At 39.0% G+C, this 20,763-nt stretch overlaps 1 protein-coding gene across 2 annotated transcripts in view; it reads left to right on the forward strand.

Moving 5' to 3' along the window:
- crybg1a (crystallin beta-gamma domain containing 1a) overlaps positions 1-20,763 on the forward strand; it is a 40,214-nt gene that overhangs the window by 17,502 nt on the left and 1,949 nt on the right. The window contains exons 1-20 of one of the 2 annotated variants that reach the window (XM_056767255.1): positions 727-861; positions 2,809-4,016; positions 5,092-10,339; positions 11,465-11,503; positions 11,994-12,112; positions 12,205-12,379; positions 12,564-12,703; positions 13,058-13,184; positions 14,070-14,105; positions 14,622-14,803; positions 14,987-15,113; positions 15,290-15,435; positions 16,924-17,050; positions 17,185-17,214; positions 17,771-17,883; positions 18,655-18,787; positions 19,051-19,190; positions 19,349-19,472; positions 20,172-20,330; positions 20,447-20,609. In XM_056767255.1, the coding sequence (XP_056623233.1) occupies positions 859-861; positions 2,809-4,016; positions 5,092-10,339; positions 11,465-11,503; positions 11,994-12,112; positions 12,205-12,379; positions 12,564-12,703; positions 13,058-13,184; positions 14,070-14,105; positions 14,622-14,803; positions 14,987-15,113; positions 15,290-15,435; positions 16,924-17,050; positions 17,185-17,214; positions 17,771-17,883; positions 18,655-18,787; positions 19,051-19,190; positions 19,349-19,472; positions 20,172-20,330; positions 20,447-20,609 (8,539 nt within the window). In that variant the 5' untranslated portion in view covers positions 727-858. Of the gene's footprint in view, positions 1-726; positions 862-2,808; positions 4,017-5,091; positions 10,340-11,464; positions 11,504-11,993; positions 12,113-12,204; positions 12,380-12,563; positions 12,704-13,057; positions 13,185-14,069; positions 14,106-14,621; positions 14,804-14,986; positions 15,114-15,289; positions 15,436-16,923; positions 17,051-17,184; positions 17,215-17,770; positions 17,884-18,654; positions 18,788-19,050; positions 19,191-19,348; positions 19,473-20,171; positions 20,331-20,446; positions 20,610-20,763 lie in introns of those variants that run through there. The other variant, XM_056767254.1, reaches the window with a different exon arrangement.

Genomic DNA, 20,763 nt, shown 5'->3' on the forward strand with positions numbered 1-20,763 from the left:
CTCTGCAGGGCATAGAGAAAAAAATAATGCAGTTTCCTAGGAAACCGTGGTGCAAACATTCAACACAGTGAGTGTTGCACAAGTAGTACCACGTTTTCGGGCTTACTTCCCTGCACAAAAATGAAAGGCAAGTTTGACATTGTACAAATAATATTAAAGAACTATTCATTGTAGACTATTGGCACATAACATGTAGTTGACTATAAAAAACAAGCCATTTTTTTAAAATGCAACTTATTGGAGCAGTTGTCATTTTGTTTGTGAGTGTATCTCAAATTACATTTAAATAAAAAATAATGTAAATAAAAATTGAATATATGATTAAAAGCACTTAATTGTGCTTATTATTAGGTAACTTATCTTTAATAATAATACTTAAGTGTTTTATTAGTATTTATTTATTTATTAATGTCCAGAGTTCAGAGTAATTGGAGTTCTGCTGGAGAGAGGAAGGGTGTGGCATTGCTTCTGTTTGGTCTCAATACATTCACTATGAATGAATTTGTTTAACTTTGTCAGTTACACAACAGCTCAAACGTGAGCAGTCTTATATGTGGCCTAACCTGCAAAAGCTCTGGATAGGTGCCACCAAAGTAAACAAAACATGATTTCAACTTCTTCAAAAAGTTTGTCATTTTTCTGCCGACTGCAGTCCCGGACGGAGCAGCGCGCGGCAGGACTGAATATCGACGGAACACACGGAAAGTAGTGGATTAATAACATGTGTGCTGAGTGTTTCCTTTCGGAGAATGTTTTTTATTGCGGAAACGTTTGGCCGTTTGCAGTGATTTCTGCGGTCTGAATCTAGTATTTATGTGAAAAAGTACGTTTCTCATCTCGATCCACAGCTGAAGTAAAATGGTGAGGAGGCATTTCTTTAAAAGCGAATAAATGTTACAAGGAAAGTATTGTGTTGTTGTATGTGCTAGTGGATATTTTTAGGGTACGTTTTAAAACATACATTGGCAGTCTAGATAGACAGCGTTTGTGGTCCAAAAATGCGGACAGACTTTTTCCGCGTGCTGAACTGTGTCGCAATACGCTGTTTAAGTGCTAAAATATTATCTAGGTAGTAAGCACACTAGGTATTGACACATATGTAGGTCGGATGGAAATATGCGGTGTTGCGCAGGACGATCGGCCTTTGATATAAAGTATCGCGAGAACCGAGCTTGACCTGAAAGGCTCTCGCGATACCTGATGTCATCGTTTTTTTTCTTTCATACTCCGATCGGTTTGCGCTGCGCTGCGTGCAGTCAAACGTCTCTCGCCTCAGTTTGAGAGTTTGTGAGGGGCGGAGAGATACAACGACAGGGAGGGACATGCTTCAGAGAAAGCAGATTTGTTCTGAACACGTTCTGTGAGAGGAAGAGATTATTATTAACGGGGATTTGGCCAGGTATGAGGTTAGTCATATCACCTCGGGTGCTCGTGGGTTTTAATAAATGCATATTTTTTGCGTTTAATTGCTTGCAGTGGGTGTTTTGAATTAAGGATGTTGTCAACGTGGCGATACTAATCTCTCATTTAGTGGATTGACGTTATGTGTAAATTATTTTGTTGATAACCTTATAAATTTATATTGATTTATGTAGCGCAATAACTCTGTAGTAGGGCTAGTAAACTTACTATAGTTAATGTGCTGAAGGATATTATTGTGGCAAAGTTTAAGACGCTTTAACGTTAAATGTCTGGTGACAGAATTTGTTCTGTAACTTTTGCAACTTTGTTTTTCATACGTTAGAGTACTATAGTAATTTGATTGTACTGTGGTAAATTTTTGCAATGGTTTAATAGTTGTAACGTTACCGTTATAGTAATGTGTTATTAGGGTGCTGTACTGACATTCTGTTGAGGTGTGTTTCCTCTTGTTCTTGGGTGACTGTATGTCCTGTCCTGTTGCACATCACTCGTTTTCTCAGTAGGTGCCAAGCCTGGGTTGGTCTAATGTTCGTTTAGATTACGAAGAGGATGTTTTAGGGCTTGTTTCTAGTTGTTGAGACATTTAACTAAATACCTTTATGATTATGTGATTATTGTATGATTAATGTTACATAGTGTAATCAAGGTTATGCCTTTATGTAAATACAATACAAACGTGAATTATTCAACTTTAATGAACTTTAAGTAAGGTGCAAGAAAGAAAAACACTTCACAAGTTTGTGTGTGTGTTTTTTGGGACTTCAAGTTATTGAAGGAAAATGATACAGTGGCGCGTGCCTAAAGCAAAATACTGAAGTCATTTCAAGAATGACCATGTATCATGTATTGTCTTCTGGTGTTACTTTAACAAAGTCATTACTTACGTAGTTGGAGAAGCGAATATCATATGATCAAGACAAGAGTTCAGTGTGTGACATTAAATCTCATCAGAGTGTATTTACTTAATGCAGACATGCGCATGTTCATAATGTCAAATTTCACAAGCATCTCTTATCATATTGAATTGCTTGTTATCGACTTTATGTAGTCCTCACTAAAGATTGTAGTTTTGCACAAAACATAACAACGTCTACTGTATAATATAAAACAATAATGTATCATATAAAAATATAGATAATATAAGAGACACAAAACATTTTCAAGACATTAAAAAGTGTTATCTTCGGCAGGAAGATAAAATCTATGACACAACAGTACGTTGCTATGAAACAGAAATAATAGGTTGTAAACCAGTGTGACTTTCAGCATGGCTTTAATACTGTATTTTGACTTAACAGCATTCAGAAATCATCCATATTGTAATAATCATTTACGCTCATGTATCTTGACACCTTCCTCACCTGTTTTTATCTCTTGCCCTGACAGAGTTCTGAGGAGAAGACTGGAATTTTTAACCGTATCTTTGGAGGTTTATCTCGGAGGAGAAAAAGCAGATCCACATCGGACGACAGGGACGAAAATGTGTCGTCACAGACAAGCAGCCCGATCAAATCCACAGCATCAGATGAACTGAGACCCAGTGTTGTTCAAAACAGCGAGTTTGAGAATTTAGTGTTTTGGCCCGAGCAGAGACGAAGCCCTAGCACCTGTAGTGTAGCCTCCACTGTCGCTGACGGAGGAGATATCCCATTTGCTGACAGTGGTAGTAGCGGACGAGGTAGTGTGAAGGAGGTGGAAGTGGTCAAGGTCAGCAGAGTCGAGGCCTTCAGCAATGTGAAAACCGATCATCTGGTGACGGAGGCGGGCAAGAAGCTCCAGGTGTACCTGGAAGAGACAAGTTGTGACATCACGGACATCGCTCTAAAGAGATGTGCAGAAGACACAACCCCTGATACTCTAAAATCCTGTGCAGTCAGCGGGACAGAAATTAAAAAGACAGTTTTGAAACCAAGCATTCGAGGCAGCGGGAGTTACACAGCGCTGGTTGGAGTGACCCTCGGATCGCATTCCAGAGGCTCACTGTCCTCTGACAGTCTAGCTGAAGAAGAATCTTCAGATATTATGGGCAAGAAAAACAATGGCAGGCGAAAATCGCGCAAACTAACCAATAGCACTAATGAGGTTGCCCTAGCCATAACAACTTCCCCTGAGGCACAGGAGAGGCAGTATCCTCCGCCCTCACCTGGTCAAGTGCACATAGCCGTATGGGCGGAAACTCACCTGACAGAAGAAGAGAGCGAGAGCTCTATTACTGACTCACTCTCTTCTGTTGAACTCGCACAGGCCAGCCCAGCGGAGAGTCATTCTGACACTGGTAGAGCTGCTATTAACACTTCTGGTCCTTTTCAAGCTCCAGAGTCACCCTCCACAGTCAACTTACGGAGGCTTGAGAAGTCAAAACCTGAGGCACCGCAGTCAGACATTCGAAAGAACGTGTTTTCTGATGATCCAAATGCTGAGAGCTATGAAGAAAAACGTAGAAGCTTGAAATTGTCAGAGAGTGAGACAGTGTTCGCGAAAAAAGTGTACATTAGTCCCCAGTCGAGCTTGGACGGAGAAGGAGGTGAATTTGAGTCCAGAAGTGAGACGGACTTGGATGTGACACCACATATCCAGCAGTTTAAGGTGGAAATGTGAGTACCCTTGCACTATATCATGTGTTGTGTGTTCTTGAGCAGTGCTGTCTTTGTTGACCCTTTAGAGTGTGCAATATGATACTCAGTTTCCCATGAATTTTAGTAAATGATGAACAATAACTCTTAGATCTCTCCATAGATTAAGGTTACTGCATATGTGTTCAAAGGTCTGTGAAATTATGTGTTAAAGATTTAAGAAAGCTCATAAATGAACTGACCTTATTGTAATGCAAATTTGGCTTTTTTGAAAACTTTTTAGTGTTTGAAACTCAAGGCCAGCAAAAAATTTGAATGTTGATGTGTTTATGTAGCACCATGTCCAACACGGATGCGACCGGCACGACGCAACATGATAACCTGCATGACGCACCGTACCGCATCCAGTGTGGAGAAAATAAAAAATTATAATGGGTTCTAATGCATTTCTAACGTCTTTTGTCGTGTCACATCGCTCCGGTAGTGTAGACATGGTGTTGTACTTGATTCAATATATTATCTAATTTAGTTATGAAATCACTGGTCATGTAATTCTATGTGTGAAGTGTACGTAATTATACTGTACTGTTATGGCAGGTGATCATTTTTCTATAACAGTTTTGTTTGTGCCTGTCTTTGTATGATTCATCCTTTACTTAGAATTATTGTAATGAATAATTGATATGATGGCACGTAACGCTTTGAGAGCAGCTTTAAAGAGTATCCATTAATAGTGTGCTTCTATGTGCCCCTGTAATGATTAGCTTTATATGAGTAATTATGATGGTCTGTGGAATTCAGTGATCATGTTTTATGTCATGCACAAAAGTTTTAAGAATCAAAAGCAGTTTGTTAAGACAAACTTGATAGGACAGAAATGCAGCCAAACGTGTTTGTACGAAAGGAATTTAAGCTGGTCAAGAGGAACTGTGCGTATATAAATGAGATGGTTACACATGATGTATCTGCGCTTTTTGATTATAATAATTCATTGTTAAATCATGTGAGGATATGGTTATCTGAAAATTGTGCATTGATCCCTCCGTAGTTGTTTCTTAGCATTGCTGTTATATTTGTTAATGTCAACTTTTCACAGATTACCAAACCCCAAGATTCTCAATGTCAAGCAATCCCCCGAACAGACACAAGAGCCGGTGAGAGAGGAAGCTGTGTCCGTGCTAAAAGAACCTCTGGAAAAGGACGTAGAGAGCCCCACTGTCCCTTCAACAAAGAAAACAGAAGCTACAGACATTAAGGAGGAATCGGACTCCCTAAAAATGCCAAGTCTTAAAGGACCGTTAAATACTTTAAGCAGTCAGACGACCTCATCTAAGCCTTCCAGAAGTATGGACAGACAAGGCAGTGTGCCACATGGAGGAAATAAAGTTAAGGCACCTCCACCGCCAGTTGTTCCTAAAACAAAATCAGTGATGTCTCGAATTAAAAACATTTCAGAGGCGAATAAAGAACTGTCTACTGTAGGGAGGGTTTCACAGAAACAGACAGATCAAAAAGAGGTGAAGTCTCCAACAGCAAAGGAACAATCCGTTTCTTTTAATAAATCAGTTGATATTAATACAAAAGTTCAAAAGAGAACGGCACCACCGGTTTTGGAGAAACCAAAGACAGTAGTAGAGGTTGTTACAGTATATTCTTTATCTCCCAAATCTGAGGGTCAGATTTCACCTAAACTGAAGGTTTCTCCCGAAGGAGGATCGATAAGCCCGAAGCAGAAGATCTCACCGACTAGATCAGCGGAAGAGAAAGATGTTGCGGATGGTTCTATAACGCCAAAAACACCTTCACCCACCAAAGAGCTTTTGAATTTTAAAAGAGAAAGACGTCTAAAAAGTTCAACATCTGAGGACAAAGTTGATAAATCCCCATCCCCCCCACCTTCAACAAGAAATGTTGGTCCCGCTAAATTGAACACAGAATTCAGAGCATCTAAAGATATGCAAAAGTCCAAAACACAGCCATCAGTTTCCAGTGAAAGAAGTCCAACATCAAAAAGCAGTTTTCAATTCTCAAAGAGTAAATCGATTGAGACAAAATTCAAATCAAGCGATGCTGTAAGTAAAACCACAACGCGTGACAAAACAGAAGCCACAGACCAAACTGAGCACAGTGTTGAAAAGCAGAAGCCTGCAAACGAAACGCAGCTGAGTGGACCGAAAAGCCCACGAAAATTCAAGACCGATGTGTCATCCTCAGGAAGGAAACCACCTCGAGTGACACAACCGGGTCTTTTCGAACAGACTTCAAGTGCGGAAGTTAGCCATGGAGAAAGTGAGTCACGTCAGCCATCATCACCACAACCTACCAAGTCAGAGAAAAATGAGTCATCTCCCTTTCCAGGTCCTGTTGGTGATGGCAAACCTTCCACTGTGGTCAGGAGCCCATCATCAGAACCCAAACTAAAAAGTCAGGTTAAGGAGGTTGCTGATACTCTAAATCCCACAAAAACCAAACCTAGAAGAGATTTAAGAAAAGCAGATCAAACTATAACTTCAGAACCAAAAATAGACAAAAACAAAAATTTGTCTATTTCATCCAAAGCCTCTACGAAATCTGAAAGTGGTGAATCTGAAGATACTAAGAAACAGTCAAAAGCCACCTCGAAAATGAAGACTGAAGTCACTTTGCAAGTGGTACCTATAAAAGATGATTTAAAATCCCTAAAACCACAGAAAGAATCAAATACGCAGGATTCGCCAAACACAGATGCCCGAGTAGTAGATAAAAGCGACAAGGAGATACATTTGACCATTACACCCGAAGCCTCTTTGAAATCTGAAAGTGGTGGATTGGAAAAAACTCAAAAACAACCAAAAGAGCCCTCTGAAACAAAGATGGAAAAATTTAGTTCTGCTGAGACCAAAGTCTTTTTGGAAGGGTCACCTTTAGAAAATGATTTACAATCTGTAAAACAACTGAAAGAATCAAATCCAAAGGTTTCATCAAACCAAGATACCCAAGCAGAAGATAAAAGTGAAAAGATGATAATTCTGCCCATTAAACCCAAAGCCTCTTCTGAAAGTGAAAGTGCTGCATTAGAAAATACTGACAAACAAACCAATTCCACCTCTGAAAGTAAGGTTGAAAAATCTAGTGTTGCTGAGAACGAAGTCACTTTGCAAGTGGGTCCTTTAGAAAATGATTTACAATCTGTAAAACAACAGACAGAATCAGATCTACAGGTTTCATCAAACCAAGATACCCATGCAGTAGACAAAAGTGAAAAGATTGTAATTGTGTCCATTACACCCAAAGACTCTTTGAAATCTGAAAGTGGTGCATTGGAAAACACTCAAAAACAACCAAAAGAGCCCTCTGAAACAAAGATTGAAAAATCTAGTGGTGCTGAGACCAAAGTCATTTCGCAAGGGAGACATTTAGAAAATGTTTTACAATCTGTAAAACAACTGAAAGAATCAAATCCACAGGCTTCATCAAACCGAGATACCCACGCAGAAGATAAAAGTGAAGAAATGATAATTATGTCCATTACACCCAAAGCCTCTTCTGAAAGTGAAAGTGGTGCATTAGAAAATACTGACAAACATCCCAAATCCATCCCTGCAAGTAAGGTTGAAAATTCTAGTTCTGCTGAAACCAAAGTCATTTCGCAACGGTCACCTCTAGAAAATGATTTACAATCTGTAAAACAACTGAAAGAATCAAATCCACAGGTTTTATCAAACCAAGATACCCATGCAGAAGATAAAAGTGAAAAGATTGTAATTTTGCCCATTACACCCAAAGCCTCTTTGAAATCTGAAAGTGGTGCATTGGAAAACACTCAAAAACAACCAAAAGAGCCCTCTGAAACAAAGATTGAAAAATCTAGTGGTGCTGAGACCAAAGTCATTTTGCAAGCGACACCTTTAGAAAATGATTTACAATCTGTAAAACAACTGAAAGAATCAAATCCAAAGGGTTCATCAAACCAAGATACCCATGCAGAAGATAAAAGTGAAAAGATTGTAATTTTGCCCATTAAACCCAAAGCCTCTTCTGAAAGTGAAAGTGGTGCATTAGAAAATCCTGGCAAACAAACCAATTCCACCTCTGAAAGTAAGGTTGAAAAATCTAGTGTTGCTGAGACCGAAGTCACTTTGCAAGTGGGTCCTTTAGAAAATTATTTACAATCTGTAAAACAACAGACAGAATCAGATCTACAGGTTTCATCAAACCCAGATGCCCATGCAGTAGACAAAAGTGATTCATTTGGAAAAACTCCAAAACGACCAAAAACGCCCTCTAAAACAAAGATCGAAAAAGCTGGTGCTGCCGAGACCAAAGTAACTTTGAAAGTTGCACCTATAAACAATGATTTACAATCTATAAAACCACAGACAGAATTAGATCTACAGGTGTCATCAAACCCAGATGCCCATGCAGTAGACAGAAGTGACAAGATTTCAAATTTGTCCATTACATCCAAAGCCTCTTTGAAATCTGAAAATAAAACCTACACATTGGAAAATACTCAAAAACAATTAAAAGCCACCTCTGAAAAGAAGGTTGAAACATCTGGTGCTGCTGAAACTAAAGTCATGTCGCAAGTGTCACCTTTAGAAAATAATTTACAACCCATAAAACAACAGTCTGGGGATAGTTCATGCCCAGATTCACAGGCTCCATCAAACCCAGATGCCCAAGTAGTGCCAGATGTCCAATCGGGTCTTGTTGAAAAGAAATCTCTTGTTGAGAAAAGCGAGTTTGAGAAAGAGAAATGTACCCTTGCGAAGAAAAAGACGGGTCACTACACATCCGGTGATCTGAGCACTCAAGTTAGTGAGCAGTCCAGGTCTTTTCAGGAAAAAACCCTTGCAGTTATGTCTGAGAACTCATCTGAGACGATCCAGAAGATTGAGACCAAAGAACAGAATGTGGAAAATGTTGTGAATTTAAAAAATCTGACTAAAGCCGCAACTGCAAAAATAGAGACCACAAGTAATAAAGAGGGTCAAAGCAAAGAAGAAAGTGTTCAACAGACAGTATCAAAGACGCAGTCAAACTTGGGGACAACTGTTCAGTTAGATGACTCAAGTAAAGCTTCGAACCTGGAGTGTGTCCAACAGAATGAAATGAATAAGTTGCCTATTGCAGCTATAACAAATCCAATAGCTGTTTCTAAACCAGAACCAAGAGGTGACAAAACTTCAGAGCAGAAACCTCCACCACTTAAACTTCCTGAAGAACAGACTTCCAAACTAGACAAAAAGACAGAAGTCCAAATTAAAAATGTAGAATCCAACTTGAAAGTTAAGAAAACTATAAAGAATACAGATACAATGCCAGTTGTTAATTCACAAATACTGAATCCAACAGCTGATCAAAGTCTACAACAATTTACTTCGCAGAATCTTCCGTTCGACCCCAAAATCCTCTCTAAAAATAACAGGGCACCATCTAGTTGGTTAGATGTGGATCAGACTTTCGAGAAGAAGAAAGTAGAGAGACGAATGGATTGTTCTGCGAGTGACGATAACCTGCTCGATACTTCTGACGATTTTGAAGCGCTCATTCGTAACATCAAGGAGCACTGCTCCCCTTTCACACTCCCACCTAGAAAACATGGGCAGAACAAAATGCCGTCACCCCCTTTTGCGATGCCGGCCATTAAAGAAGATCACTTCGAGAAAGTATTTGATCCAGAGCAATTCCAGTTTGGGACAAGAAAAACTGCAGGACCAAAAGACCCATCTCCAGCCATGATTATTAAAAAGAGAAACGATGAGGCAAAAAACAATCCACCATCCAGACGAACTGAAGATATCCTCCTTTACAAATCTCTCTCCTCTAGACGGGAGAAAGACAAAACTGAAAAGGTTGTCGCGGAGGAGAAATGTGATGGAGAAAACAAGAACAACACGGAAGGATCTGGAAAAGTCTCCTCAAGGTTGGAAAGAATGTCAATCATCTCAAACCTCAGGAAAGTCTCAAGAACCCCAACTCAGACTGTCTCGGGAGAAAAGGACATCCCATTGTCCCAAGCTGTCACAACTCCGAAAGAAGGAATTGGTTATTTGCCAGCTCAAGGCAATGGAGTAATCGATAATGGTGGTTCATTGAAGAGCCCGTCAACAATCCCTCCCATTCCAAGCTTCTCAGAAATCAAGCTGCCAGACCTTTTAGAGAAATACCTTAATAAAGGCAAAGGTAGCCAGCAGAAGCCTGACACCAGTTCTTTACCTCCATTGGATGTGAGTGCCACTTCGAATGCATTTAATGCGAACATGGGCCCGCAAGGAATGCCAGGATTAACATCTCAATCTAACAGCACTCCACAGCTACCAGTGCAAACACCCACCAGACTCTCACCAACACCTGTAGGGGTAAGTTTGCTGTTAAAACAGTACAAACTTAAATAGTTTTCATTAAAGTGATTCCCTTAGCACAGATACTTTGACATATTACCACTTTGCTCAGTGGTAAGAGCATTGCGTTATCAATGCAAGGTTGTGGGTTCGATCCCAGGGGATTGCAAATACCTATGTAAAATGTATAGGATAAAGCAATGTATGTCGCTTTGGATAAAAGCGTCTGCCAAATGCCTTAAATGTAAAAAATGTAAAATATTAGCTCTGTTTTAAAATATATGAAACATTTTCTGATAAATCTAGTAACCTCTTAAAATTACTTTAAAAAGGTCCATTGTGCAATTTTTTGGAGGATCTATTGACAGAAATGCAATATAATGTCCAAAACTATGTCTTCAGAGGTGTTTAAAGACATTACATAATGAAGCGGTATGTTTTTATCACCTTAGAATGTGTTATTTCTAGCTATATACACTGCAAGTCCCCTGGCATGGCATTCCCCAAGTTGTTTGTACAGTAGCCCTAAATATACAAACTCCTCTACAGAGCGCTTTTTGTAAATACGTTATCTTCTTCGGCAAAGAAGCGAAAACGTGATGACATCTAAGTTATGTGTCAGCCACTTTAGTGCTTTGATTGGGAGGAGGAGTGTGTGAGCTATTGGTTCCAATTCACAACATTACCGCCATATGCCACTAAATTTCATACACTGGACCTTTCAAATAATTAATCAGTTTTTTATGTTTTGTCATATTATTTGTATATACATAAATACAACTTTAAATGACTCATTGAATTAACAGCATGTGCTACATACACACATGTGTATACAAGTTTTACTTTGTAATTTAGTCTCCGTAGGTTGAAGACAAGTCTTGCTTAACCTTTCAGACGACACAGGTTGTCTCTACCTGCCTGGTCTTTCATCTCTTTTGTGGAATTTTAGATGGTTCATGAGCCACAAGAGAAGAGGAATGTTAAACCCTCTGGGCTTCAGATTTCTCGTTTTTTATGTGGTGCTTTATTGTGTTTGTAAAAACAGTAACCCACTTAAAACTAAAGGTTCAAATCACCCACCATTTGAAGTGAAGTCATTTCTTTCTAATGGAAATTATGTTTGAATATGTTTCTGTTTTTTAGACACCACTTGTCAGAGGCTTTCACAAACGCCCTGGAAAGGTATTTTGCAAAATTTTACATTTAAAAGTAACTAATTATCTTTATTTATATCTGTGTAATCTGCATGCATTGAAACTTATAGTCATTTGTAGTAAAATGTAAGTATTTTGTGTAGATTTTGGTAAACTTCTTGGTAGACTTAAGTTTTGTTTAGAGTTTAATTAATTATAATAATTATAATAATGTTACTTTTTGTTTAGTTTTGAGCAATTTTCTTATGTGCTGTTGTAACTTTGTTGTTATTATTTATATGTTGCTATATCATTTTCAGGTTTAATTTAGTCTTTATTTATTTGTAGTTAATAAATTAAGTGACTTATTTCAGTTTGTTGCTGAGGGAAAATTTCTCATTTTTGTTTAGCTTCTGGCAGATATTTTATTACAAAAGTGATTTTAAACAGAAATGTTTTTTAAACTTAATCTTTAATAATCTTGCCTATATTATCCACTGAGTAACAAGAAGATGTTTCTTGTTGAATTCTGTTTGCAGATTGTGATATACCAGCAAGCTCAGTTAGGGGGAGAGTCGTATGAGATATTTAGGGACATAGAGGACGCCACCTCGATGGAACTTTCTCCAGTCATTTCTTTGAAGGTTGTCAGAGGATGGTAAGAGCTTTCCCTCATCCTCTCTTCGTTTCAATAATGGAATCTTGCATTGTGCAATAAGCTTACTCATGTTTCCTGTATTTTCATTTTAGCTGGCTGCTGTATGAAAAACCAGGCTTCCAGGGTCGATCCATCGCTCTGGAGGAAGGGCAAACAGAATTAGTCAATGAATGGGTGGAGTCTGAGCCCATTGGGGAGGTGGGTCCAAATGAGTTTCCACTCCCAACCACACCCATGGTTATCGGCTCCATTAGACTGGCATTGAGGGTGAGTCATCAACATCAAGCTGGGTTAATTCAGGATAGCAAAAGTCACATGCAGTTACAGTTACTCATATTACCCTGTTGGTTAAGGTCAAATTTATAAGTTCTTCAAAATATAAATTTAATTGCATCATGAAATAAAAAGATTTCAGCTTTACAAGCTAACCTTTTTTGTCATTCGTCATCAGGACTACAGCATACCAAAAATCGACCTGTTCACAGAGCCGAACGGGATGGGCCGGATGTCCTCATTCTGTGATGACATGATTGAGATCTGCTCTTATGGCATTCCTCAGAGTACTGGCTCCATTAAAGTCCACTCAGGAGTGTAAGTGAGGTGTAGTACATGTGAGAAAATGTAGTACATGATCAAATTTATGTCAAAATGTCAACTATGAAAAATCATGTACAGTGTTTTAAAAAAACTGCAAATCTAATAGTTGCAGTTAGATCATATGATGGATGTTTGGTTTCGCTGCATGATAAAGTGGAACGTTTTGAGGTTAAAGCATGTGACTATGATTGCAGCTGAGTGTGTGTTTTAGAGTGTCTTTTGGAATGCTGTTGTTGCGTGTTGGAAGATATTTTGGAAATGTTTTGCCTTGACATGTTTGTTCTTTTCCAGAACAGCTTGCCAAAGCAATAGTGTAATCTTTCCTATTGTAACTGTGTATGTTTGTAGATGGATGGTCTTCAGTGATCCAGGTTTTCAGGGTCTGTTGGCTGTTTTGGAGGAAGGTGTGTACCTCTGTCCTGAGGACTGGGGCTTTCCTAACCCCTTTGTTGGATCACTGCGACCTCTAAAAATGGTGAATATACATACATATACCTTCTCAAATTCTTCTGGCCCTTTTTTAACAATCCAACCGCATGGTCTAAAGCGCACTAAGGCCATGCTCGAATCCACTTTGGCAAGTTATACAACAGGAAAAATGGCAGATTAGCTATTTACACGGTGGAATTTGCAAGCAGACAAAACTTATCAGTTCTCTAGCAAGGAAACGCATCTGCTCATGCGCAAGGTTAAAGCGAGCAGACCATCAACAGGACAAGACGGATTTTTATCTTTATGTACACAATAATAATCTTCTACATCGTAGTCCTTTCTTTTTAAATATTTGGCGTTTGTGTGTGCAACTGCGCGTCCCTCTGTGTGTAATAAGCAGAGTGTACATGCATCTATATGCGTATATTAATAACACACTGTTTAAATAACCAAAAAAATACTGCGCCATTTACTTTAGACCAGTTTGCCTCAAAATATTAACCGTGTCGGGGTGAAACTGTCTTTCACTGTAGCGTCTACTCACCGTGTTTTGCCAATTGCCAGCCTGTACGATTTTTCTGTGGCAGACTAAATATTCAAAGGGATCTTTTCCACCAAATGCAAGTAGATAGGAACTAGGCAATTCAGATTCTAAAAAAAGAAAATAGCACGTGAAAAATTAACACAAAGGTAATTAATATGACTTATGCTTTAGTCTGTTGCAGACATATGATACGGTAGCTTTGTGTGAGGAACTGATAGGGAAGTCATTATTCATTAGAAATCTTGCTGGACAGCCATGGTCACCATTCACTTTCAATTAATAGAGAAGAGCATTCTGCTATACTGTTGGAAAAACATGAAAATACATCTCAGGAACAATGTTATGTGTCAATATATAAAATTGTTCCTTTTGCCTTTATTACAGGGTCAAATTAAGGTGGAAAATCCAAACGAAATGAAGGTGAGTGTTTTTCTACAGAAAATTGTTTAAACCTAAATTTCATGTGTCTGAAGAATACATTTTGAACACCCCGGCACTAAAGTTACCTGTTGTCACAGGCAGGTTAACAGACAGGTTGTAGACCAGACTGAGCATGTCCAGCGGAGAAAGGGTTTGTTATTGTTCTAGGCATGTTCAGCTCTATTTAGGTGATTATAAAATTAAGCGTTGAACTGTAACTCAAAGTTCCTCCGGCTTTACTCGAGAAAGTGCCTGAAATTCCAGAAAGGACTCTGAGAGCAGCAGATCGGCCTCGAGCTCTATCTGCCCAAGCAAAGTGACAATGAACCAGCAGTTCCCTGAATTCCAAATATGCCGTGCACAACTGGACGCGCTCCTGTAAACACACATAAGTCGAATGCTTAACATATGAAGCATATCTCAGATATCTGAGGGATTTTTGTTTGGTCATATTCTAAGACTTTATTTTTGAATGCTTTTGAAATCCATTAAGTTTTTCTCTCTGTCATGAATCAGGCAGTGCTGTATGAAAAGCCAATGTTCCAGGGGGAGTGCATAGAGATCGAAAAAGACATTTACAGCTTTGAGGAGACAGAGGAACACGAGAAGAATGCGGAAGAGGAGAGTCCGGACAGTACCTCTGAGATAAAGAGGAAGAGCTTCGGTTCGGTCGGCTCATTGAAGATCCTAGGTGGCCTGTGAGTGTATTTACATGAGTACGGTGACACAGCTGCTGCTGGTGTTGGTGCTTTGCTGATTTCATTAGAATCGTAAAGTCAACCATAAAACATGTCATTATTCGGATGCCCGATGAGTTTACTATAGATATAAGTCACATTATCCCTTAATTTGTAAATATTCATGTTATTATTATTTTAAAGCTGGGTAGGCTACTCTGTGGCTGGGTTCGAGGGTCACCAGCATCTTCTGGAGGAAGGAGAGTACGCTGACTTCACAGACTGGGGTGGACTGGAAGATGGGCTTTTCTCTATACGGCCTGTATTCGCAGTACGTACACTTTCACTGTAATACACAAGATGAACGTGAAATTTATAAACACCTCACAGCAAGGCGATTATCACTATTTGACACAGAATCAGATGAAGAAACAGATAAACCCTCTTTTTGGCAGTTTTCTTGAAAAAGAAAGCCTTTCAGTCATTTTATGGTTCTGTGTCCTGTAGGAGTTTATGACTCCTCACATGAGGCTTTTCAGTGAGCGAGAATTCAGCGAGAGAGGATTGAATTTGGACCTGCTCGAACCTGTCGTCAACATGGAAGGCACGGGTTTTGGAATAAAAACACAGTCGATGGAAGTCCTTTCTGGCGTGTGAGTGTCTAATCCTCTGTTTATTTATTTCGAAACCTTTCGTTTAATTCCCGAGGCGTCACGTTTTTCTACACCCTAGTCTTTAGTAATGTAGTAAATCTGTCAGTGAAATGTTTATAAGCCCATGTAGCCAGGTGTGACCAGTCAACAGCAGTGGCGATCCGTGACTCCTCTTCAGGGGAAGCAGTAATGCGAAGCTCGGCAAAACATGTATTTAGCCCGTCATGCGTGTGACGCGTCATGTCAAAATACGTGCCTGCTGCAGGCGTGTCGAAATGGTTTTTAATAAAAGAGCCGCTCACGTTTGCTAGATACTCGCTTAGTCTCAAGTGTAATCAGAGTTAAGGGTTGATGCAGTGTCTTATGATGCGAGCGTCTCTTTTATCATAAACCCTTTCGACGCAAAGTAAATAAATCACCACAAAATGTAATATTTCAATATTGGATTAAATCACATCATGTTGTCATATTTAAGTATTTTAAAGTCGGTGTGAAATCGTGCTTTATTTCTACAATGCGATCAATTTGATGGAGACGAGGAATAAAAATGAAAGTGATTTGTGAGGTAAAGAACACAGCAAGAGCAAGCTATTATGTTTGGATGATAGATAACAAAGACTAACATTTGTCTGGTTTTGAATAACGTGTGCTAATGAATCATTCACAATAAGACCAGGAACATGCATTGAAAAGTAAACAGGGTCCATGGTGATCTTCTGTTGACACATCATGGTCAAAATGATGCCTTTTTCCTTTTTTTTAAACAGAACCATCCTTTCTACAAAGCAGCTACTGTGATCAAACAGATTCAGGATTTAAAATGCAAAACGTCAAAGTACAAATGTTGAAAAAAGAAAGTTAATGTAGTCCACGCAATTTACATAATGGCTGTGTTTGCTACGTATATTGTTAACTTGCATTTAGAATTTCATATTGACAGTTCATGACGAATTCAGGGTGATGCTGATGTGTGAGACATGTCACATATACTGAGGCACACGCACGTCATTTTCTAATAAAAGACTTTTAGTCATGATTCTCTCTCTCTCCCCCTCCCTCTGTTTCACATCCAAATAGCCTCACAGAAATGTTGAGGACACATACTGTACATGCCACACTTGTGCTGCTTTAGTCATAAAGGGTGTGACTGCTGTCTAGGATACAGATAAACACTTTCGAGCTCAGCGCTTATACAAGATAAACTGTGTAGATTAATGGTATCTCTTAATCAGCTCTAAACTTCCTTGTTCCCATTAAACAAACGTTATTTAACCTACAGTTGAAGTGAATCTCTGATTAATGGGAGAATAAATCTGCTCAATAAATTAATTGTTTATTTAAGAGAGATTAAAGCATGATTTCCATCTCTGTGTTTTATTTGTTATTGAGATTAATATGAGTTTTTTTCTGTCTCAGTAAGATTGTTTTTCATGTTTGGAATGAGATAAAAGAAAGCCATTTGACTATTTAACATCCAACTTTACACAGGTGGATAGCATTTGAGAATGCACAGTTCTCAGGTGAGCAGTATATTTTGGAGAAGGGTCTGTATGCAACCCCGTTGGACTGGGGTGCACAAAACTCTAGGATCTTGTCCCTCCAGCCTGTTGTTTTGGTAATTTACTTATTTTGTTTGTTTGCACACTATTAAACTTCACTTTTTTTTATTCAATATCATTTTGAGTACTGTAGACGCTTGCGTTTGTATCTTTATGACTTGTTTATATGATATGCGTTATTCTCTCTCAGGATCGAGCAGAAGATCTGGCAAGATACAAGGTGAGTAAGGTGTATAACTGTTACCTAGTCTGTTATTTCTATAACCAAGCAGATTTTAATAACATTATGCTATTATGCTAATTATATAATATGCTAATTGTGGGGGTTTTTGGTTCTGTACAATTTGATGGAATAGATTTAAATACAGGTAAGAGTAATATCATTGTCCTGTCAGTTTAAAAAAATATAAAATAAGGATGCAGGGTTAAGAATAACAGGAATGTGTAACACTGTGAATGACAGGCGTTCAAATTCTGCCAGCGCACATTTTGGACAGACCTGCCTTAAATTGTATTGTTTGTGTCTGTTTCTGTCCAGAGGCGTGTGAACATGCCCATTTTTAATATACCTATATGGAGATCTTGTTATTCTTGTTAACTAGATGCACTCACGTAACTACCGGCACAGACACAAGTCACACTGAGGCGTTTGGCCTTGCCCTGTATTTTTGTATTCACACACACCACCCTATTAAATGAATGGTGTGAGAAGACGTGATCCTGAGGTAGCTGTTGTGTTTTTTAAACGAAATGTTTTGCCTGTCATTGGTTCTCAGGTCCAGTTGTTCTCTGAGCCAGGGTTCCAGGGAGAAGTTCTGGTCTTAGAAGAAAGTGTAGCGTTTCTGCCGGACGACTTCCACCCCATGTCCTGCAAAGTTCTTGCTGGGAGGTGAGAACATTTGCCATACAACAGAATAACACAGGGATGTTAACTTGATGTAATACATGAATAAGAATTATGATTGCTTCATTGGTTATGAGCCTTTGTTACTGCGTGCAGTTACCTACTCCATCATGGAATTTCTCAGAGGGTCAAAGTGCATATTTGGGATGTCACTATAGCCATATAGTTCACACTGCAAGCCTTAATGCTTAATGCTTTTACAGCATTCCCGGAGCAGTCCACTATCGGGCTGTGCACATGTCGGTTTGCACGTTGCATCGCGCCGTGACAGTTGCAAAATGTCTTATTATAATGGATTCTATAGTCATTTGTTGCATCGCATCGTGCGGCTCACGTGCGGTAGACAGTGCAACGGCTTATGTTTATAATCTGATACTTAATGTTTGGCAACTGAGCTTTAAAGTCCACTTCCATCAACAGAATAGTGCGTGAATCTTTAAATTAGCGCAGAAAAATGATGTAAGTCAATCTACAATGATGCAAAAGTCTCATGAATTTCGATATGACCGTTCAGACTGAGGTCGCATTGCGAAACATCAGACCTGTATCTGATTAAGGACCACATAGGGAAGTGGCTCAGATCAGATTAAAAAAGATCGGATTCCATCTGGTTTGTCCTGTTCACACTGGAATGTGGTAAACAGATCTGGGTCGCATATAAGGAAAAAAATCGGATTTTGGTGGCAGTGTGAACGTGGCTTAAATATTCTCTATTTCTTTGTGTGTGTGTGTGTGTGTGTGTGTGTGTGTGTAAAGCTGGGTGGTGTTCGATGGCCCACAGTTCACTGAAAACATGTATGTGCTGGAGGAAGGAGAATATCCAAACCCTGAAGCATTGGGCTTACTCGACTTAAACTGCAGGATCAGCTCGGTTCACACTGTAGGACATGTGAGTACTGACAGAGATGATGATATAAAATATAGTCATGATTTAACTGGTCACACGTATAATAACTTTGCATGAGGATTATTTCAGCCTTCAGATCTCTAAGTGCTCTTTCATTGTAATTACAAATAAAGAAAGAAAGTAGTTTTGAGTGTGAAGAAATAACAACTTGCATGTAATTATGGCATTTACAAAACTCTTTGAGAAGATATGTTGTTAGATTGATGTGCTCTTTTACAGTAGTTCTCTGTCTTTCTTCACCTCAGGAGTTTTCTGTGCCCTCCATCACACTATTCTGTAAATCCAACTTCAGAGGGCGTAAAATAATTTTTACAGACGGCTCTCTAAATATGTCTCTGGCTGGGTTTGATGGGCGGGTCAGCTCTCTGTTGGTCAACGGAGGAATGTAAGTGCTTTCTGAAGCAGTACTCAAATGTTATTTTATTCCAAATATCCTCTATAGTCTTGTTTCATTGAGAATCTTCACTTTTAAACGTCCTAATGGTTGTCAATGCAATTTGGGTGTGCAAATAAATGAGTTGATCGATTTTTTTGTCATCACAGTTGGGTGTTGTATGAATACAGCAATTTCCGTGGTCGTCAGGTTCTGCTTCATCCAAGTGAAGTTGGTGATTGGCAGAAGTTCAGAGGCTTGGACCGGATCGGTTCACTGCGGCCATTATTGCAGGTATGAATCTCTAGTCAGTTTTTCGAGAAATCTGCTTAAATAGGTGAAAACACTTTGTCTCTGTATCGATGGAAAAACTACAATATTTAAATTGAACCACATATCATTGGCCAATCAATTTGTTATGTGTCAAACTTTTTATTCATAAAAGCAAAATCATACTTGAAATTGCAAAGTTGGGTATTAATTTTACGGTTAAGCATTTGGCCATACTGCAGAACATTCAAGATGTCCATCTATTTTGTCAGATTTGAGTGTTTTCTCTTCGAATCAAACTCATGTTATTGGGGTTGCTTGCACCTTTATCAATTGAGCTTCATGAATACCAGTTCTGTAACTATATACTGTATATTTAATAATGAATCTGATCAAGAGATAAATATCTAATGACTAAAATATTTCACTTTTATGAGTTAATAATTCAGTCACACAACATCACTAGTCCCAGTTCTCATTGCAGTAAATACAGTTACAGTACACTTACATTACTGGGCTGTGTGTGTTTTCAGATACAGAGATGTGTTGTTTCTTTGCTCCTACTTTACTGTAGGTGTGATAGTTAATTGTTTAGAAATAGCACATATGTTTGCAAGGCAAAGCCGGCACATGTACATCATATGGACACATAAAAATCTACTTTTGACCATATGACACTGTACTTCTGTACCTTATGTGCATGTTCTTTCTCTTCTACAATAGAAACGTGTTTATTTCCGGGTGCGCAGCGCTGAGACGGGCTTGCTGATGTCTCTGTCTGGACCCCTGGATGATATAAAGCTGGTTCGGGTCCAAGTGCTGGAGGAATCTGGGGGTCCGGAGCAGATCTGGGTCTATGAGAATGGACTGTTACGCTCCAAGGTGTTTGATCGCCATTTTAGCTATTTATAGAAAAAAAAAATTACCGAACCAAGTGTATTTGTGATCGCTACGATTGCTGTGTTTACATCTCTCTCTTTCTCTCTCCCTGTCTACAGTTGGTAGAGGATTGTTGTGTGGAGACCTCTGGCGGTGTGGTTATGGCAGGTTGTAGGCTGAATATCTCCCCTGAGCCAGGCAAGGACAATCAATTCTGGAGCATCACAGGAGATGGAATCATACGGAACAACTTTAAGCCTGATCTTGTGCTGGAGGTCAAAGGTCTGTTTATGTGCTTGTATATGGATGAATCTTTCTGTCCTCCTCTTTTGGGTTTTTACTACGTTTACATTTACGGTATGCAGTTGGCAGGCACTTGTACTAAACCAAGGTATAATGTACTGTAGTTATTGCAAGCAGTAAAACATTTAGTATA

The sequence above is a fragment of the Triplophysa dalaica genome, chromosome 15, assembly GCF_015846415.1.
Source record: "Triplophysa dalaica isolate WHDGS20190420 chromosome 15, ASM1584641v1, whole genome shotgun sequence".
Classification (NCBI taxonomy): domain Eukaryota; kingdom Metazoa; phylum Chordata; class Actinopteri; order Cypriniformes; family Nemacheilidae; genus Triplophysa; species Triplophysa dalaica.